General features: G+C 36.1%; 1 protein-coding gene across 7 annotated transcripts in view; it reads left to right on the top strand.

The window, feature by feature from the left end:
- Positions 1-20837, top strand: part of LOC121386892 — a 157117-nt gene extending 136280 nt beyond the window's left edge. For all 7 annotated transcript variants that reach the window (XM_041517923.1, XM_041517928.1, XM_041517926.1 and 4 more), the window contains 2 exons: positions 17403-17514; positions 20146-20837. In XM_041517923.1, the coding sequence (XP_041373857.1) occupies positions 17403-17514; positions 20146-20236 (203 nt within the window). In that variant the 3' untranslated portion in view covers positions 20237-20837. The remainder of the gene's footprint in view (positions 1-17402; positions 17515-20145) is intronic.
- Positions 20838-22299: the final 1462 nt, after the last annotated feature.

Raw genomic sequence — 22299 nt, 5'->3', positions numbered from 1 at the left:
GATAGTCAACATATAATCTACCGTGGGAATTTAATGAAGAAAACAGGCAACATTCACCATTTTGAAGCTTAAGCCTTGGAGAATTTTAAAAATGTTTGGTGCCATTTTCTCCTGAGAGTTTCACGGTCACATGTCAAGGTCAAAGGTCAAGAATTATTAAATTCAATTTGAGAGGTTTGATAACGGAATCAATCCAAGAAAAGCATGTACATATTGAGTGAAATTAATAATACGTGTCTACCCTAACATATTTACATATATCTATTTTTCCTGACAACCGGAAGGTCACAGGTCAGGGTCAAAGGTCAAGAATGGTTAAATACAGCTTCAGGAGTTTGACAACAGAATCAATCCAGACAACAAAAACATGTTCATATTGAGTGAAATTAAGCATACATACTGTATTTACTCCTATCCTAACAAATTAACATACTAGTATATCAATTTTTTCTGACAACGTCAAGGTCACACGTCAGGGTGAAAGGTCAAGAATAGTTAAATACAGCTTCATAGGTTTGATAATGGAATCAATCCAAGAAAAACATGTACTTATTGACTAAACTTACAGAGCTAGCTGTGACACTCGCCAAATTCACGAATTGCAAACTTTAAAATAAGTTGCCGAATTTTAATTTCATTTGGCGAAATAATTAAATGTAATTATTGATATTGTGTTAAAAAACAACGTGTTTCTGCTATTTTTTCCTTGTTTGGTGAAGTTTTCTGCTCCCCCACTGCTAATCCTGACTTAATAATACATAATGTATTTACTTCTATCCTAATATATGTACATATATCAATTTTTTCTCCCTGACAACTTCAAGGTCGCATTTCAAGCCCCAAGATCAAAATGTATTTACTTGTGTTCTAACATATTTATAGTGATACAAATGGTTTATAGCAATGAGGTAGCAATATATTTATCAAATAACATCTGACCAGTTCAGAGTTCGAAGTGTCCTTAACTTTAAATAGAACATTAAATTCTGTCATGACTGATATTGATGATACATTTCTCATGACTTAGGGTGACAACCATTATGCTGAATTAGCATCGGCACACACTTCCTGTTATATTTAAAATTAGCATCTTCACATCCACTCCATTTTGTGATTTATTTGAGGTAAAGAAGTTGTATTTATTAAGATGTTAATGCTGACTAAAAAGTTTCATGTGGTAGATGTCAGACTTGATTTGGTAGGTTACATCCAGATATATAGGACATATATTAACAAAAAGTGTCGTTTAGTGCCATTCAGTGTAATTAAACTATACTATTTGCTTACATACAAATTTAGCTCACTTGGCTATTCCAGTCCATATATACTACTCAAAAGAATTTAAGGGTCAGACGATATTTTCGACATTATTTTCTGAATGTCAATTATATTAGCTAGACCATAATGTCACGCATGGTATTGTTCCATTTTGACGAAAGTGGGTCTAAGCAACCCATAAATGAATTAAAATCCACTGTCATTGACACTGTCGACTAATTCTAATGGCGAAAACATGCTTACATTTGCACGTAAATTAGGGCGAAAGCGAAAGGTCTGCTAAGTGTCCATAACTTGCTTTTTCACAAAGCGCTTCATTTGCACACTTTGCACGTGTATTCCATTTTCCCAATGCTGAATTTTCGTTTAATTGGAGCTTGCGTTCATGTAAGGTGCACACTCCAAATTCGACAATGGTACGACTTCAACTGACTATCGAAGATCGAGGAAGGGCTATTGCTTGGCTTCAGGATGGCAATACGCAAAGAAATGTTGCTCTGAGACTTGGTGTCAGTCAGTGTCGTTGGCCGACTGTGGCAACGGTACCAAGCAACGAATTCTGTTCGAAATCGTCCACATTCGGGTGGACCCCGAAGCACTACAAATAGAGAGGACCGCTACATCACCAATATGGCTCTACGTCAACGCACAACCACTGCACGCCGATTACGTGACAATCTGCGGACTGCGACTGGAACTCGAGTCTCTGATCAAACCATAGGCAATCGTCTGAGAGCCAATAATCTACGCTGCCGTTGCCAGGCTGTTCGACCACCACTCCTACCACGTCACAGAACGGCCAGACGTCACTGGTGCACGCTTCATCTGCGGTGGCAACGTGTTCAGTGGGGTCGAGTGATGTTCACTGATGAGTCCAGGTTTAGTCTCCAGTTCAACAACGGTCGGGTTCGTTTCTACAGACGTCCTGGGGAGCGCTTCGCTGACGTTAACGTTAGACAACGTCACTGGTTCGGTGGTGGCAGCGTCATGGTGTGGGGCGGCATCTCTATCCACCACAGGACCCCCCTCTATGTGGTGGATGGCAATCTGAATGGAATCCGCTATCTGAATGAGATTATCCGACCGTTGGTTCTCCCAGGCCTTCAGCAGATTGACGGCGGGGCAGTTCTGCAGGATGACAATGCCAGACCCCACCGCGCCAGGGTGGTAACGGACTTTCTCAGACAACAAGGTATCGCCAGGATGGATTGGCCAGCATATTCGCCTGACTTGGCCCCAATAGAGCACGCCTGGGACGAATTAGGCAGGAGAGTTCGGGATAACCATGCCCCTCCGGCCAACCTTCATGATCTGGGTCAACTTCTTATGGCAGAGTGGCAGGCCATTCCCCAAGAGTTCTTCAGACGTCTGATCAACAGCATGAGGCAACGATGTGTCGAGTGTATTCTCGCCAGGGGTGGATTCACACACTATTAAACGAATGTTCTAATGTGTAAAGTCCATGTTTGACAACCTTCAACTTTGACAGCATGTCATGTGACTTTCTTGTATACAGTGACGTTTATTTGTGAGTTTTTGTAAATATGGAACAATAAATACAAATTTTGGTGTAGTTTACATCATCAATCTAATACACTCTGAAACTTATTTGGTTATAAATTTTTGACCCTTAAATTCTTTTGAGTAGTATATATATATATATATATATATATATATATATATATATATATATATACATACATACATATACATACATACATACATACATACATACATACATACACACATACATACATACATACATACATACATACATATATATACATACATACATACATACACACACATATATATATCAGAGATGGGGTGATTATTTGACAAAGGTAATCAATTACGATTGCAATCACTTGAGAATGTCACAATCGATTATGATTACAATCACTTGAGAAAGTCACAATTACGATTACAAGAAAATTGAAAGTAATGGATTACGATTGCGAATACATTATCCAGTAATCATAACTAGAATCATGATTATACTTCCACAAATATGCACAAATAGTGAAATGATATTACCAACATGAAATTATTCACTTTGTCCAACTTGCCAACTGAAGAGAGAGATATATTGACATATTTGATCCAGCCAACTTGCTAACTGAACAAGGAGACCTTGCTATGTACGGGAACCACGAAGTGGATTCACTGGTTGACCACTTTCTGCATATCCTGTCTTCTCAATGTGATGTCAGTGTGGTACATGGGGAATGGATGATGCTGAAATTGGATCTCTCATAACATCACAAGACCATGACATGTGCAGAAATCTGGGGGAAAATATTCACTGAAAACAAAAATGTATTGAAACATCCTCAAGTCTTGTACAAATCGTTTTGGTCTTGCCTAGTTCTACATCACAAGTTAAAAGGCAATTCTCTTGCATAAAGATTATATTGGGAGACTTGTGACTCAATATGACATTGAGCACTATGGAACACCTTCTGAGAATCTGATCAGATGGTCTAAATACCAGTGGACTTTGATCCATTACCTGCTGTGATGAGATGAACAGCAGCAGTGTTTGTTCAAGAAGACCAGATATGTCTTAATCTCCACTAAAGTTGGCTTTAACGACACTACTAAACATTTAAAAGATTGTTTTGTTTAATGACACCACTAGAATACATTGCTTTATTGATGAGTGACCAATTTAACAGAATTACTGTTAAAAGTTCTTTTCTCGTTAAATCGACTTCCTAAAAAATACTACCTGGGTAGGCTTTGAAAATGTATGAAAGTAGCCTTGGTTTCACAATTTGTTTGAAGCTTCCTAGGAACATGGAGAAACAAATGCGTGGGTCCCTCTTTGGGAGGGGCGAAGTTTACTAAAGTTGTATAGAGAAATGCATTTACATGTAGACTAATAACCATATATTGGCACTAGATCGTTTTTTTAACTAAATTTGGTTAGAAACTTCCTTAACCCGTGGAAAAAAACAAAATCACGAGTCTTATTAACACATCAGGTGACTGTTTAGGCACATATAGGCTGCTTGTTTTTTTTATAAATGATATTTTAACATTATTTTTTTCAGGTGTTTCAGTGGACATTTCTGGGTCTTCATCTTATGCAGTGCTTAACAAGCCATTTACATTCACCTGTACAGTAACAGATGCTGGGACTCTCATTGATGAAATAGGTTTTTATAAGGGAACATATGTATACGCTTCACGGTATCAGACTGGTAATACTTGTAATCCGTTCTCTGATCCACCGATCAGCTACAATATATCCTGTAGAAGTGGCACAAACAGCAGCTCGTCCACCACTAATATCTATACTTTTGTCATCTACCAAGTTGCAGCACATGATGCAGGAAATTGGTCCTGTGGGACACACTTCTCATCTAAAAGGTCTACTTTTTCTTTGATGATTATCAGTAAGTTCACTTCCTTTTATATATTATTTATTAGGCATGAATTACTGGATAATGTATTTTTTTATTTTTTTTATAAATGCAAACATTTTAGTATTACGACTTTATTAGTCCCCTACCGGTCCAACTCTTGAGGACTATAGGTTTCAGCTCCATCCTTATGCATCTCCGTCTATCTGTCCATCTTTCCCACATATTAGTGGAGCAGAGTCAACTAAAATATCGAAGGATTGTTGGTCGGAACCAATTATTTTTCATATTTCTTCAGTCCTCAGTATTATTTGTAACGTAACCCATTGAAAAATGTCTGGTGATTCATTTGCAGTCTTATACAAGTGCGTGGACAGAGGGAGGGTTTTCTCTGTTCTCTGTTGAATAAATGTTTTTTTTTACTACCTGGCATCCCAAGAAACAAATGACTTAGCAGCTTGTTAGTGATTTAGAAGCATTCACATTGTCTTAAAGTTTGATATACAATTCGATCGTTTTATGAATGTGACTTATACCGTTGACACATCAAGTACGGTTCTTTCCAATGCGTGTCAATGCGTTTCAGTGCGTAGGAATCGCCACTGACACAACTGCCCCTCAATGCAGATCAAAACAGACCGAGGCACACCATACATTCTACAGGGTTGTGGGACACTGGAAAGTTCCTTCTCGTGCTGAAAAACATAACGAATGACGAGGCACTATTCCAGTCGAGCGTGTCGATAACAGTTCCATCATTATGAACAAGACTAGTCTTCGTCGTCACGTACAAGCATGTTTTCAAAAGGTTTTTTTTTATGCGCACGATATGTTGCTTCCTTGTGGCATTATTATATTTAAAAAAAGAAGATTTTTCACTTCACACAACGCCGCCAGTTTGCAAATGAAATATCACATGACATGCACCTAACTGAACCGTATTCGCCAGTGTACCATTGACACACCAGAATCCAAAACCATACTGACTCGTAAGCGTGTTGCTCAATCCACATACATATATGAATTTAGATCCAAAACGGATTGAAACGGTTTGGTACCTGTATTTGGTGTGTCACGACCCGTATCCTATCTGGATGAAACGGATTGACCAGTTTTGAAGTTTGGTGTGTTAACGGTATTGGCAAGAAACTAAGAGTTATATGGCTTAGCAATGTTTTATAAATTTGGGCTCATATGTGTTGAACTGTGAAGATGTGACTTCTCAACGTTTTGTTAGTCTAACTTTAACCCTGGTAGTTATTTGTCCCTTTCTAAAGGATGCCAACATTATGGTAAAGTGACTGAACGTATAATTTGACAATTTGAGTAAATACTTTCACAATTAAAGTATGAAATATTTTGTAGAAAACCTCTAGAATAGATTAGATAAAGACAAAATAGGAAACAAACTTCATTGTTCTACTAATATGTGTTCACTGACCATCTGTTCAAATCTCACTGTGTAAACTGCTCATATTGCATGCATGTTAGGAATAAAATAAAAAAACTATAGTCTGCACATTTACTTAGTAATTGTTGCTGTGTATAAGTATAAACTCCAATGTATTTTCAGATGGTCCAGACAATGTTACATTCAATCCATCACCACCAGCTAAAGTCGTAGAAGGAGGCAATGTGACAGTAAATTGTACTGCTGACTGTGTCCCACCATGTTCATACTCTTGGACACTGGAAAATAAACCGGTCGGTTCAACCTCGTTATTAGCATTGAAGAACATCGGAAAGAAAGAAGCAGGCGTGTACGTGTGTACAGCAAACAACACATTTACATTAAAATCTGTAATTAAAACATTCAAACTGACCGTTGTCGGTAAGTATTATGTTTCACTTGTCACAAGTTAGATGTGATTTTACTTTTTTGTGAAATAATGTGCCTGTATTGACCTAGCTAGTACACCTATGCCTTATACATAACAAACAGAACTTTACTGCTTGACACATACAGGGTATAACATTGTTAACAGTCTAAAGCCTGGTTTTGATACATTATGTACAGGGTTTTTTCATGCATACTGTGGGTCCGAAAACAGGCCCGTTCTCAAAAGGAACTGGCACTGAACATTTTCAATTTGTTTATTAAGAATTCCCGATATATATCTGTTCTAATAAATTGATTTAACAGTGGTGTACTGCATCATTCAGTGGCCTGAAAAAATATCTCAATTATGATTAAATTGCGCATCTCATCAGACCCAGGGGAACCATACTGGATAAATCCTTGATGTATAAACAAGCAAAAGATTTGATGGGAGCATAATTCATCCCCGGGACATCATCTTCATAATAACTCTGAATTATATTAGTAAATTAATCTCACATTTTTGTGTTTTAGAAAGAAATCATTATCTCATGGTTAATTTTGTTCCGTGTTTTATGTTGTGCTTCCAGCTAAAATATTAACATAATGTGTTTTATGTTGTGCTTCCAGCTGAAATATTAACATAATGTGTTTTATGTTGAGCTTCCAGCGAAAATATTAACATAATGTGTTTTTCGGTGAGAAAAAGCTCAGTTACAGTTTAAAAAAACTCCGACTGTTCTAATGTGGATAAATGTTTAGTTACAGAAAAGTACATTTAAGACAAACACAGAACAAATTACTGCATAGAACGAACTTGTCGTAAAGTTCCGTTTTTTTTCACTATATATTGTCAATCAATTTTAATGTATAGAATGAACTATGTTTAACATATTAACCCGTAAAATGAACCAAATATGTTGTCAAAAATTGTGAATTCTAGTGTACATTACTGTGTATACAACAAACCGAGCATAATTGAAATTTTACTTAAGCAAAAACTGCAATGCAGCAATCACTGCCACAACGAACGAATCAAAGCATGTTTGTGTTTACTTAGTTGAGTGGTGTCAGTTAAGGGATTATGTAAGAGAACGTCCTCAATTCAGTGCCGTTGTTCGCTTGTGATAAGTCGATTGCGTTTGTTGCCATTTAAACAGTATCCAACAATAAGCCTGACATGTGCCACTCATTGTCCCACTGCCTACCTCGAAATCTCTGGACTGAAAAATATAGCCATGGCCTTTTCACACTCCAAAAAAAATAAAAATAATAATATTAAAAAAAAAGAAAGAAAAAAAGCCTGATCTAGAGGATTATTTCAAATTTAAACAGGAGTAAAAGGTAAGCGACATTATCGATGCATATGACAACACCGAATAACACTCCATCTGATATGAGTTCACTGACCACCTGTGCAAATTTCACAATACGTAAACAGCTTGTATGGAATGTATGTTAGGAATATATAAAAAACCCAGTCTGAACATTTACTTAGTATTTGTTGCTGTGTACAAGTACAAACTGCAATGTATTTTCAGATGGTCCAGACAATATTACATTTAATCCATCACCACCAGCTAAAGTCATAGAAGGAAGCAACATGACAGTAAACTGTACTGCTGACTGTGTCCCGCCATGTTCATACTCTTGGACACTGGAAAATAAACCCGTCGGTTCAGCCTCGTTATTAGCATTGAAGAACATCGGAAAGAAAGAAGCAGGCGTGTACATGTGTACAGCCACCAACACATTTACATTAGAATATGTAATTAAAACATTCAAACTGGCTGTTGTCGGTAAGTATTATGTTTCACTTGTCACAAGTTAGATGTGATTTTAGTTATTGTATTGGCTGTTGTCGTTAAGTATTATGTTTCACTTGTCACAAGTTAGATGTGATTTTAGTTATTGTATTTGCTGTTTTCGGTAAGTATTATGTTTCACTTGTCACAAGTTAGATGTGATTTTAGTTATTGTATTGGCTGTTTTCGGTAAGTATTACGTTTCACTTGTGACAAGTTAGATGTGATTTTAGTTATTGTATTGGCTGTTTTCGGTAAGTATTATGTTTCACTTGTCACAAGTTAGATGTGATTTTAGTTATTGTATTTGCTGTTTTCGGTAAGTATTATGTTTCACTTGTCACAAGTTAGATGTGATTTTAGTTATTATATTGGCTGTTTTCGGTAAGTATTACGTTTCACTTGTCACACGTTAGATGTGATTTTACGGTTTTTGTAAAAATAATTTGCGTGTATTCAGCTAGCTAGTACACCTGTGTTTTATAAATAACAAACAAATACTTTACATAGATGGTCTGAAATGCATTTTCTTGCATTCTACAAGTAAAGTTAATCATTACAAATACTGACAAATGCAACATTTAAAAAAAAAGTTCGCGATGTATAACATTTGTATGGAAGTGCATACCGTAAATATATATAAATAGAACTGCAAATTCCAGTAACAAAGGATGAAATTACTAATTTGGTATGAAGGGCTTTGTATTAAAACTAAAGGACATGGCCCAAAGCAGTAAAAGTTAATCTTAAGATTAATGTTTGATATCTTGAATAGATGTAAGAGTTTATTATTGCAGCAGGACATGTATAACCATGTGTACTTCAAGGGACAAATTCCTCTACATTCCTCCAATATGGATACTATAGTAAAGTGTTGAAAGATCTGAAAGAAAATGCCTTGGAACCGAACTTGACAAATGTGAACGTGACAGAAAGTGTTAGTAACATAGTCGTGCAGTGTGCACTTGTTCGAATCAACACATGATAAGAATAACTGATATACTTTCCGGTTTTTTTTGGTTTTGTTTAGGTTTTTGGGTTTGTTTTTTTTTAGATGTACAGTTAAATAGAATATGATGTATGGTACACCTACATTTAAAAAATAATAAAAAAATATGACGAGACCGGAAGTGGAGTATAAGAAACATAAATGTAACATATAAGTTATAAGCTGAATATTCAACTCATTGTGCACCCCACCCCACCTCCCATGTTGAAAATGTCAAATTTAGTATTTGTGTGTCCTTTAATGAAATACATCTATTCTGTTTTCAGAGGAACCAGTTTTTTTTTGTCTGGGTCTTCATCTTATGCGGTGTTCAACGAGTCATTTACATTAACCTGCACAGTCACACAGGCGGCTGGTCTATATTATTTAGTAGATTTTTATATTAATGAAGCATTAGAGTCTACGTGGGCCTCTCTGGAACAGAAAATATCTTCATGTGGTATAAGGAAATCCGCACCACCAGGTTGCACTGTATCCTGTGGTAATGGTACAGACAGCAGCTCGTCCACGACTAAGAACTATACACTGAGGATCAACAGAGTTGCAGTCAGTGATGACGTGATCTGGTCGTGTAAACTGTCTTTAACTGGAATACGCAGCCATCATTTTAGTCTGCCAGTTTACAGTGAGTTATGGACACACACACACACACACACACACACACACACACACACACACACACGCACACACACACGTACGTGCATACATGTGTGTGTGCGTGTGTGTGTATGTGTGTGTGTGTGTGTATATATATATATATATATATATATATATATATATATATATATATATATATATATGGCCCAGTTACGGGCATAACCTGTTATGTCACACTTGTGGTATTTTGAGATAATTGAACTATGTGGTAATGCAATTGTGGAATATTTATACCTACATGTAAGCAAAAAATCTTAATGGTCTACCATAATATAGAATGAATGAATGAATGAATGAATGTTTAACGACACCTCAGCACGAAAACCATAATATAGATTTTTATTTTGTTGTCATTATGATCTTGACATACAGAACATTTATTATATGGAGACTCGCAGATTATTCTGGGTATGTATATATATATACTGAACAAAATAAGAAACTTCCGCTAACTTTGCTTGAACATAACTTGATGAAAACAAACCGGGGGAATAATTGTTATATATGCGTTTAAAGAGTATTCCATGATGCATCGTTTGGTGCAAAAATCATGGCCACAGGTTAACAGAAACTGGGAGAAATTTTGACCAAGTGTGGTAGGGGTTAAAAAAAACCCCACCCACTTAATAACGGGTATGACCACCTCTTGAATTGACCACTACAGTGCATCGCAGGCGCATAGAATTTACTAAAGTGTTGATTTCTGCCTGTGGAATATTGTTCCATTCCTGAATGAGCGCTTGACGAAATTCGTTGACGTTAGCGGGTGGGTTGGGACGACGCCTCAATCGTCTTTCCAGACTATCCCAGACATGCTCGATGGAGTTGAGATCAGGACTTTTAGCGGGCCAGTCATCAATGAAATCAATGTTATTTGTCCTAAGAAAATTTAGTGTCTCTAGCTGTATGAAAGGTGGCATTATCATGCTGAAAAATCGAGATGTTGGTGTTGTTATGGAACAGAGGAATGACGTGATGAGCGAGAATGTCATCGCGGTAACGTTGAGCATTTAAATTGCCATCAATGACAACTAGTGGTGAACGATAACCATGGGCAATGGCTGCCCAGACCATGCCACAACCCCCACCCCCGAAACGATCTCATTCAAGAACACAACAGTCAGCATAGCGTTCATTTCTCCTTCGGTAGATGCACACCAATCTTCATAAATCAAGGCTAATATTCGTTCCTCGTATTCAGCCTTGATACATGTAGTCAAGATTACTGATATCTACTACTAGCGCCCTCTATTGGAAGAAAATTTCTAACACCGATTATGTCCCTTACACGATGACATCGCTGACCAATCACAGCATCGGTAACATGTGACAATCTTGAAAGCAATATACAAAATTAACCGCCGGACGCTGACGCTGCCGTCTTTGTTTGAATCTATAAGGAGCGTTGCAATCAGATCTCATCGCATCCAATGAAATTTAAGCATTTTGTGGCACGATTTCTTGACTACATGTATCAAGGCTGAATACGAGGAACGAATATTAGTCTTGATTTATGAAGATGATGCGCACCCTGCCATCACCACAATGTAAAGAAAATCTGGATTCATCCGAAAAAAGAACGATATTCCAGCGTCGCCGTATCCAACGAATGTGTACACGTGCCCAATTAAGACGATTTAGACTATGACATTGCGTTAAAATGCATCCGGCGTAAGGACGTTGTGCATGTAAACCGTTCTCCCGCAGACGATTACGAACAGTTTGCCCACTGATTCGGTTATTATGAAGCCCAGGTGTGTTAGCAGCAGTAGCAGTGGCAGTTTGGAATCGATTCCGCAAATGCGTGTTCATGATATAGCGGTCTTGACCACGCGTTGTAACATGCGGACGTCCACGACATGGCAAGTCGTTGGTGCTTCCTGTCGTTCGAAATCGTACGCGAAGATTTCGTATCGCTCGACTAGAACTCCCAACATGCCTTGCAACGTCTTCTGTCGACATGCCAGCATCAAGCATGCCAATCGCCCGTTCGCGTTAATTATTGGGTATTCTTGGCATACTAAAAATGCTAATACAGCTCAAGGCTAATACTACCTATATAATTTCATTACACAATGAATTCTTTAACACAACAAATACTACATGTACAAATCGGAAGTTTCTTTTTTTGTTCAGTATATATATATATATATATATATATATATATATATATATATATATATATATATATATATATATATATATATATATATAGTGAAACCTGTCTAAACTGGACCCTGAACAAACTGTCAAATCTGACCATGTTACATAATCCCAAAGACTCTAAATCCTAAAACGCGACCTTCTAAACATTGGATCCTGTTTAAATCGGATAAATAATATTAGATCCACGACATGATCCGGTTTAGACAGATTTCACATGACATGATCCAGTCTAGACATATTTTACTGTGAGTAAATATATTAAAATCAGACTTTAATTGATCCCATGGATGTCTGGTTTAGAGGGGTTTCACTGTAGATATATATACAGTGAAACACCTCAAAATAGGAAACCTCAGTAATTTGAAATTCTGTCAAAACCATGCAGACATTTTTCACAATCCCTTTTTAAATATATTGGTACAAAGCAGAATCCCTCTTGACGTCTAGCAGCCAAACAGGATGCACGTGCATCAGGGTACTAGCTCACGATATCATGTACATCAGGGTACTAGCTCACGACATTATGTGGATCAGGGTACTAGCTCACGACATCATGTGCATCAGGAGCCAATTTCACTAAACATCGTAAGTTACGTTTTGCACGTAAACGTAAATATAGGACTGAAGAGCATTTCACAAAGAAGTGTAAACGTAAGGTACGAGTAAAATTAGACGTAAATCTAAGAGTGCCCTCGACCACAACTAGTCGCACACGTAAATTGCTACATCCACTTCGATAATTCATAAAATCGTAACACTTTATTTTTTGTAAAGTGTCTAACAAATTAACTCCCTTTATTAATCCAGTGATAGTCAGTTTTGTTACCTGTGTCATTTGATTCACTTAGGGCTGGATTTAGCTCAGTCGAACGAGTGCTCGCTTGAGGCGCCAGCGTCACAGGATCGAACCACCTCAGTGGATCCATTCAACTGATTTGTTTTTCTTCTGGTTACAACCAGTGTATCACAGCTGGTCAAAGGCCGTGGTATGTGCTTTCCTGTCTGTGGGAAAGTAGATATAAAAGATCCCTTGCTGCATTGGGAAATAAATGTAGCGGGTTTCCTCTAACAACTACTTGTCAATATTACCAAATGTTTGACATCGAATAGCCGATGAATAATAAATCAATGTGTTTTAGTGATGTCGTTAAACAAAAACTTGTTTTTTTTTAATACTCAATGTTTGTTTTTGTTTTTTCAAATAGGCTGATAGCGTTGTATTAAGACGAATCTGTATTTTTTAAATATATATATGCAAATGTATGCAGCAAAAAAACAGACGATATATTTCCCCATACCTATTTCCTGTACCAGCTTCCATTAAAGGGACATTCCTGAGTTTGCTGAAATGTTTAAGATGTTATCGACTAACGGAGACTTAATGACGACTGTAATTACATATCAAATATATTTTTCTGCATAAAATATTAGTGACTGTATATTAAACGTGTTTCTGGTCGTTCTAATACTTGTACTAGGTTAAATTTCATTTTATTTCCTAAAAAAGATTTTTTCGTAGGTATGAAATTATTTGAAGACAAAATCCAGTTTGGGCTTCTTACAAATATTAAGACGACCAGAAACACATTGAATATACAGACACTGATATTCTAAACAACAAAATATATTTAATATGCAAGTTTAATCATAGCAATATTTTATTAGTCAGAAACATCTTACAATACAGCAAACTCGGGAATGTCCCTTTAAACGCAGGGCCGTACCGTGGTCTGGACGTGTGTGTGGTAAACTGTCCTGAAAACGCGTCTCTTCTTGTCTTCATTACGAATATTTCGGACCTCGGCTCATTTGCCTTGCACAAACTCAACTTGCTCCTATTACAATTCTGTGACACCCCTCTCCCCTTCACAAATGTCTAGATCCGCCCCTGCTATCAAATGTATTATTTTAAAACTTATATTTGACGCATTGGACCATGTTTTACTTTCATCTTTTTAAAATTCAACATCATATTTTCTCTACAATTTAGAAATAAAAGATATATCCATACACAAATGACTGCCTGGTCAACTGACTATTATTTTGATTGGGGTGAAAGTTGTCTAGACAAAAAACAACAACAACAAACAAACAAACAAACAAACAAACAAACAAAAAAAACAAAAAAACAAAAAACCCACCCAAAATACACCTGAACAGTGGCTACCGGGGCGGTTGCCCTGGGCGCAAAATTCTGGACTGGTGGAAGGGACTCGGTGAGTGCTAACGGTCCACTGGTTAGGGGGCGCAATACTTGCCTTGCCCCGGGCGCTGGCAACCCACGCTACGCCACTGCACCCAAACGTCATCTTGCATTTTGCCTACACAAATAATAAACTCGTTTATGACCTGGGAAAAGTTTTGTTGCGAACCATGGGATGGACATGACATTTAAAAAAAAAACATTTCTTAATCCAGACCCTTTTTGCAATATGTATATCTACTACTTTGTTGGAAAACACGAATTGAAATCACCATAAAAAAATTGTTGTTTGTTTGTTTGTTGTTGTTTTTAAAAGTGCATACTTTCACCCCCCCCCCCCCCCCCACACACACACACACTTGTGAGACTTTTTTTTATCACATTAATTTTTACCATTGTAACCCAAAATCTGATATAAAGTTTGTACCCGATCCATCAGTGCCCCCCTCCCCCTCCACACACACACACACACACACACACACACACACACACACGCACTACCAAAGCAAATATAGGGAATTGACCCATAATATAGTGTTTTTAACTACATAGGTTAACATTGTCGCCTATAGGGGTTTATTTGGTACAGTACAACCGTGTGTCGGTATACCGGAAACGGTGATTTCCAAACTTTATCAAGTTTATTCGTTCTTTCTTTTAAAAGTTTGTTTTGTTTAACGACAGTACTAGAGCACATTGATTGATTAATAATCGGCTTTAGATGTCAAATTTCTGCTAAATGAGTTGCAAAAGAAAACAGACGTAGATTTACGTGCAAAGTAAGTTAGTAGTATTTCTACGACCGGCTTCGTGAAATGGAGTAAACATACACGTAGAGGTAGACGTACGACAGGTGTAAATTTTACACGTAAGCATAAATTTTCGATGTTTAGCGAAATAGGCTCCAGGGTACTAGCTCTCGACAAGAACTGTTCTAAAGGCATCAAGACATAAACCCAAGTTCCTGGCTCTGTATAGGATCTAGCATCTACAAGTAAGACTTGCATGCCGACCCATGCCCAATGCATACAGGTGGAGCATAAACGTTTGGTCTGCTCCCCATTCTGTATTACCAATTGATTTTGAGGACCTTAAAGCTCTTCTTCTTAACATATTGAAGATGGGACACAAAGGATAGCTTCCTGTTAAATAGTTAAATATAAACCCCCGAAAAATTGTTTCCGCCACCACTTGAATCAGATTTTTGTTCAGAAACAGCTGTGGTTCTAAGTGGAGCCTTCCTTTCTTGTAGATATGCATTCAGACAGCCTTTAACTTTGAGAACCTAAATCCGTTGTCAGTTGCTAATTGTTGAATTTTATTCAAAGAAAGATGCAACAGAATTTCAATGATACTAGTATTGGATGATCTGTAACAAATCTCAAAATCGTCGACATATAATGAGCAATCAACATCAGGTTTTAACAAACTGGTTGATACTGTTAATTTTCACACAGAAAATAAAGTTACAGACATGATGATATATTGAGGTACATCCATCTCTTGTGGGTGAGTATCAGACAAAGTCGACCCCACCCAGATTTTAAAAGATCTATCTTTTAAAAATTGAGAAATTAAAATTAGGAAGACGACCCCTTATGCCCATACCATGGAGGTCGTTTAAAATCCTATAGTTCCACATGGTATCGAAAGCATTCTCGAAATAACAAAATACTGACAATAAATGTTGATTTTTTTTATCAACGCTTCCCTGTAAAACGTTTCATATATAACAAGATGATCAACTGTGCTGTCTAGATCTGAATAACACTATTAAGCAATTTATGACGAGTTTGTCATTAATCATTCATTCCACAGTTTTAGGTTCATCGAGAAATGAGCAAATTCGCATTGCTACTGCTGGACCAATGGTATGGCTTTAAATTGTAATGAATATAACAGAAATTTAATTATAAATATAATATTAAAAAATAATTAAATTATTTTTTATGACTTCTAATTTTCAATTATTATGAAGTAACATGTTGTCGTTGTAGATATCTATTAGCCCCATGCTTCTGTGTTACCATATCATCCTTGTCTTGTGTCTGTGTCCCTGATCACGTATTTGACACTGACGTCATATATTTAGTATTACCGTATTTAATGACAATAATAGTTTGTTTCGTTTGACGACACGACTAGAGTACCGAGGTTGCACTCACATTATATGTCTGGTCTGATGTCATAGAACAGTGGATGAAAAATCTATTGAGTGCATCATTAAATGAAACATTTCTTTTGTTTCTTCTTTTCTTGTTACCTTTCAGCTCCTGTGTACAATGTCAGTATTGAAATATTTGAATCAATGACAGGTTCAGTTATCATAACATAAGGAAGATCAATTAACATAACAGAAGGAATTTCGGCTATTTTCACTTGTGTAATACAAGGTGCCAAACCAGCTCCAAAGGTCGCGTGGTACAGAGAGTTATCCCTAATTGATGCCGAGTCAATGACAGGTAAACTAGAAACCAGACCATCTTTGACAGAACCACATCAATCAATGTGACATACACGGCTAACAGACAACATCGGGGCCAGAAGGTGTACTGTACTACAATAAACAGCCTGATGGTCAACCGGGGTATCCACGCTGTTAGCTCCAGTAACAAGATAGAACTGAACATCGAATGTAAGTATGAAGATTTCATCTGATGTTATAATTATAATGTGCGGTATTATGATTCAAAGGAAAATAATGTGATAAAAGGATGGACCTAACATTGAGGGAAGGCTGCCAAAACTTTTTTCTCGTGTCATGCTAGCAGCTCATGCAGATTACAGAGTTTGCCAGATTAGTATTTATGTCACTGATGTAAAGGGTCTTTATGTCCTGTAGGAATACAAGTCATAGGAAAAAAACTACTTAAAATAAACCAGGTATGGAAGTCCGGGTAGTACTATTGTTCCTAAGAAATAGGTCCGATAGGACTACTATCTATGGACCTCGGTTCCCACGGACCTGCATTCCACATCCACCGGTATATCTGCAGATGGCATTTATCGTAGCTGTCACGACCTTGTAAAAATGTCCCTTTGATATTGGTGGTTTAGGTGAAGAATTGTAACAGTGTTAATTATTATATATTTTTAGATGCTACAGAGCACACGTCTGCTTCAACATTACGTACATTTGCTCTATCGGGAATTGGGATCGCTGTTGTATTAGCTGTAGCTATTCCTACTGTTTGGATACTTTGCAGGAGGTAATTGTATCATAATCATAATTGAATCATAAAAAGATGCTCTGTAACTCAACCATATGCATATAACCTACAAGATATGCGGTCGATCCCGCTTACGTGCATGTATATATATATGTGGTTGTGTGTGTGTTTGTGTGTGTGTGTGTGTGTGTGTGTGTGTGTGTGTGTGTGTGTGTGTGATTGTGTGTGTGTGTGTGTGTGTGTGTGTGTGTGTGTGTGTGTGTGTGTGTGTGTTATTACCCTAGTGTTTCGATATCGTTAATATCATATTAGGAATAAAACTTGTATTTATTTTTATTTCTAATATATATTTACGATACCAAAACACACATGAGTAACAATCTCTTTATCGTATAATCTCAAGCTTAATACAACGTGTTTTTATAAACTGTATATGCAACTTTAATTCGTCATATTCAAATAACGTAAGAATATTGATATAACTTAAGAAAAAGTGACTGCTTAAGTGGATTTTATTCTTTTTGTTTAAAAAACACTGGAAGCTACTGCTTAAGTTGTTTATTGAAATGTTTTTTTTTTTTCTGCGAACATACGATAGCTTAAGTGTACCACCATAGTATTTACTTAAATGTGTTTAAACGTAGTGCCTGCCTCAGTTAATTTACATGAGAGAGAGAGAGAGAGAGAGAGAGAGAGTTAAGAGAGAGAGAGAGAGAGAGAGGAGAGATAGTAGAGTTTACTTAAATGTTAAGAGAACGAGAGAGAGAGTGCCCTGACCTCAGTTAATTTACAGAGAGAGCGAGAGAGAGAGAGAGAGAGAGAGAGAGAGAGAGAGAGAGAGAGAGAGAGAGAGAGAGAGAGAGAGAGAGAGAGAGAGAGAGAGAGAGAGGGGGGGGGGGGGGGGGTGTTATTACCAGAGTGTGTTTTGGTACGGTATTAAATATTAGGAATCAAAATTATATTATGCGAGTTTTTGGTGACCATAATACATTATTTCATTTCTAATATATGATATTGATGATACCAAAACACACGAGGGTAATAATCTCTTCATCATATAATCTCAAACTTATTAGATATTTCTATGGCGTGTATATGTAACTATAATTCCAGTTAGCCATCAAGCGATATTCAAATTATGTATGGATATGTGATGCAGTATCGTTTTGAATGGGAACAGAGTCATTTATACTTATATAAAAATAAACTACTGTATGACGTTGGGTTGTTTCTTGTGGGTTTTTTTTTTTTTCTGTTTTTTTTTTTTTTTTTTTTTTTTTTTTTTTTTTTTTTTTTTTTTTTTTGGGGGGGGGGGGGGGGTGTCAGATAGCTGGCCAACATTCAACGTAAATTTGTTATTAACATTCGTTTTGCTTGACGACTGTTGATACATACGTCAATTCTGGAGTGTCGCCATAGTATGTTTGCGTAAATGTCAATAAACGTTGTTCCTCGACTTCGATTTATTTACTTTTTAAAAACTTATCAAATTCTGATAGTATGTGATTTGAAAAATATCACATAATTTGATTACACTGGATATATATATATATATATATATATAGAGAGAGAGAGAGAGAGAGAGAGAGAGAGAGAGAGAGAGAGAGAGAGAGAGAGAGAGAGAGAGAGAGAGAGAGAGAGAGAGAGAGAGAGAGAGAGATTATATAGCTATATATATATATATATATATATCGTGGCAAATTTGGGAGTTGGCGATTAGGTGCCACAAGTTCAGCATGGGACAATTTGTGAGGTCAGAAAGAATTTAATTATCCCTTGCGCCAGTGCGTTAATATCTATGTATGTAATAGTAAAACCCGACAGACATACAATATATAGATATTCATACTGCGATACATACACATACATACATACATACATACATACATATATCCTTTTGTGTTCTTTGAAAGTTTTTTTGTGTGTGTGGCCATTTCAATTAATTTTAAAACTGCTGATCGACACATCTATTCATTTCTGATCGTCATATTAGTTAGGGGTCAATAGTAATTATTCATGACAAAGTATTTAGTACATAAACATATTTATTTTGGTATAGTGGTAAAAAAAAACAATTTGACCCCTGTAATTCAACCATTTGTAATTAATGTTTAAAACTGTGTTAAACCATCTGTCTGTGTTGGTAAATTTCCAGGTTTTAAACTCCGTTTACGTTGAATGTGTCTGTCATCGGTATCTTCACTCTCAAATCATCTTTGTGGAAGAAGAAAGATGTTCATCTCATTCGCATTATTAAACTTTCTACTTCCTTCAATATATACTTAGTGTATTCTGTGCTGGAATAATATAGGCGAATGTAATTCATGATTAAAGACATTACTGCCAGTATTGAAGAAAGTGCCAATAAAGATAACTGTTTTCTTTCTTTTTTAGACATATTATGTAGGAGAAAGTGAGTAAAAGAGAACGTCATAACAGTGATTGTTACAAAGTTTATGTCACTCGTAAAATAAGTTTCGATCGTCATTCACTAAGGCCAAACACTTGTTAACTGTTAAATAATTTATTATTGTCTATTTAAATTGTTATTTCATTGCTAATCTTTGATATATAACACATTGATAATTTATTCTTATAACACTAAAAGAAATACTACTATATTGTGTCATTTAACATTGGGAATACATCATAGATTATATTTATTTACAGAAAAACAGAGAAGAAATCTCAAGATTTGCAAGAAATGCTACCTAAATTAAACCAAAATGAAGCTGAGAACCCAGCATTTTTCCGTAACTAATACCAGAATATGGACGACAGAATGATGATAACGCTAGAACTCCGCAGCTCCCCCCCCCCCCCTCGATTAGTATGAAACTATCATTAAACAAGCGTAGATTATATCTATATGGTTTATATGGATTATTATTTAAACACAGTTTCTTTGGTTCTTACAGATTTCACTAAATTTAGTTGAAAAATAACAATTAGTCTTTTGTATCAAACGGTAACTTATGAATTGGCATGTAATTGTATAATAAATAATGTTAAAACGCCTATAAAAACATTAGTTTTAAACCCATAGCAATTCTTACAACAGTTTCTCTCTCTCTCTCTCTCTCTCTCTCTCTCTCTCTCTCTCTCTCTCTCTCTCTCTCTCTCTCTCTCTCTCTCTCTCTCTCTCTCTCTCACACACACACACACATACACACAGAGCTAATGGGATATCGTTAAACATCTATTCTAGTCTTTTGACAGCTTCTTTAAGATGATTTACAATTTTTAATGGTTGTTTTTATAACTTTTATTGTTATTTCATTTTTAATTCAACCCATTCAAATCAATTAAACATTATTGTATTCTATTGCAATTTTTTCCATAAATAAAACCATTCAGTACAACTTGTGTGTTCAAGGTGTTATATGTGGGTGGGTTTTTTTAGGAAGGGGTATTTTTAATGTTCTGTTCTTTTATTTTCATTCTTGTATCTTTTTAAGGATAACTTTATAATAACATTATGACCTATGAGCCGTATGGTTTAAATGCATTTTACTGTATATTTTGTATTCCCAGGTCCGTCTAGGATCGATCCACATCGGCTCATTGGAATATTTCTCGTTCGAGCTAGTGCATCGCGAGAAGTATATCAAAACCAGTGATTAATAAATAGATGTGCTAAAGTGGTGTTGATAAACAAAATAAACTTTAACTTTGTATTTCCAATAACAAGTAAAACGTGTTATTGCTACCTTTTGCTACCTAAGTGCTGCAAAGTCTTACAAAATACCTACAAAATACATTCTAAAGTGTATTCGAAAGCAACGACGCCTTATATTTGACATCATTTTAATGTTTTCAGTATGCACTATACAGCAGACCATACAAATTATATCACCATTTCATCATATCAATTACGTTACCATTCAAGATTGTTAACTCTTGGTCTTTTTTCATTTTAGCCAAAAACTAATTGTATTACAGAATTTGCAATAATTTATATAAAATTGAAATCGCCTTTTTTGGAAATGAAAACATAATTTCAGCTTCAACAATGTTCGTTACTACTGCTACTAAAAAAGTTTAACTTTGTATTTCCAATAACAAGTAAAAAGTGTTATTGCTACATTTTGCTTTCGCGTAAACAGCAGATCATACAAATTATATCACCATTTCAATTCATCATATCAATTACGTCACTATTCAAGATTGTTAACTCTTGGTCTTTTTTCATTTTAGTCAAAAACTAATTTTATTGCAGAATTTGCAATAATTTATATAAAATTGACTACAACTTGGCAACCCCCCCCCGCCCCCCGCCCAAATTTTTCTGGTTTTAACTGGGAGTGGCAGTGGCGATGCAAACGGAATGAAATATGCAATAAAGGGTCTCGAGAGTGGCTATGTTATAGAGATTCATGCAGTCATCCACTATTCTGCCAAATGCCAATTCAATTGTACGTTATGCAGGAATACGGCCTTAATCATGTATTAGGTTTTATCATTCAGATTTATCATCAAGTTAAGCATTAAATTAAAGGGGCTGTCGATAATTTGGCCTCATTGTAATGTGTGACTAATTTACACAAATACTAAATATAATTGTGTTTTTTTTTTCAACTTTAAGGTACATGTCTTTTGGTCATATGCAAACATGGCATGCGATCAAGTTTACCTATTAATTATAGATGTGACATTAATTATAATGTTCATACTATGCGACTGGAGAATGGCTTAACTAAACATTAGTCTTTTTTTTTTTAAGGAACATCAGTGGTGTAGTCATCATAGGCTTTGAAGAAAATACAGCGTATATATATTTCGAATAACAGCATATTAATACGTTACACCCATACCAACTAAAAT

This window comes from Gigantopelta aegis, chromosome 12 (assembly GCF_016097555.1).
Source record: "Gigantopelta aegis isolate Gae_Host chromosome 12, Gae_host_genome, whole genome shotgun sequence".
Classification (NCBI taxonomy): Eukaryota; Metazoa; Mollusca; class Gastropoda; order Neomphalida; family Peltospiridae; genus Gigantopelta; species Gigantopelta aegis.
This window is presented reverse-complemented; position numbering and strand designations above follow the sequence as displayed.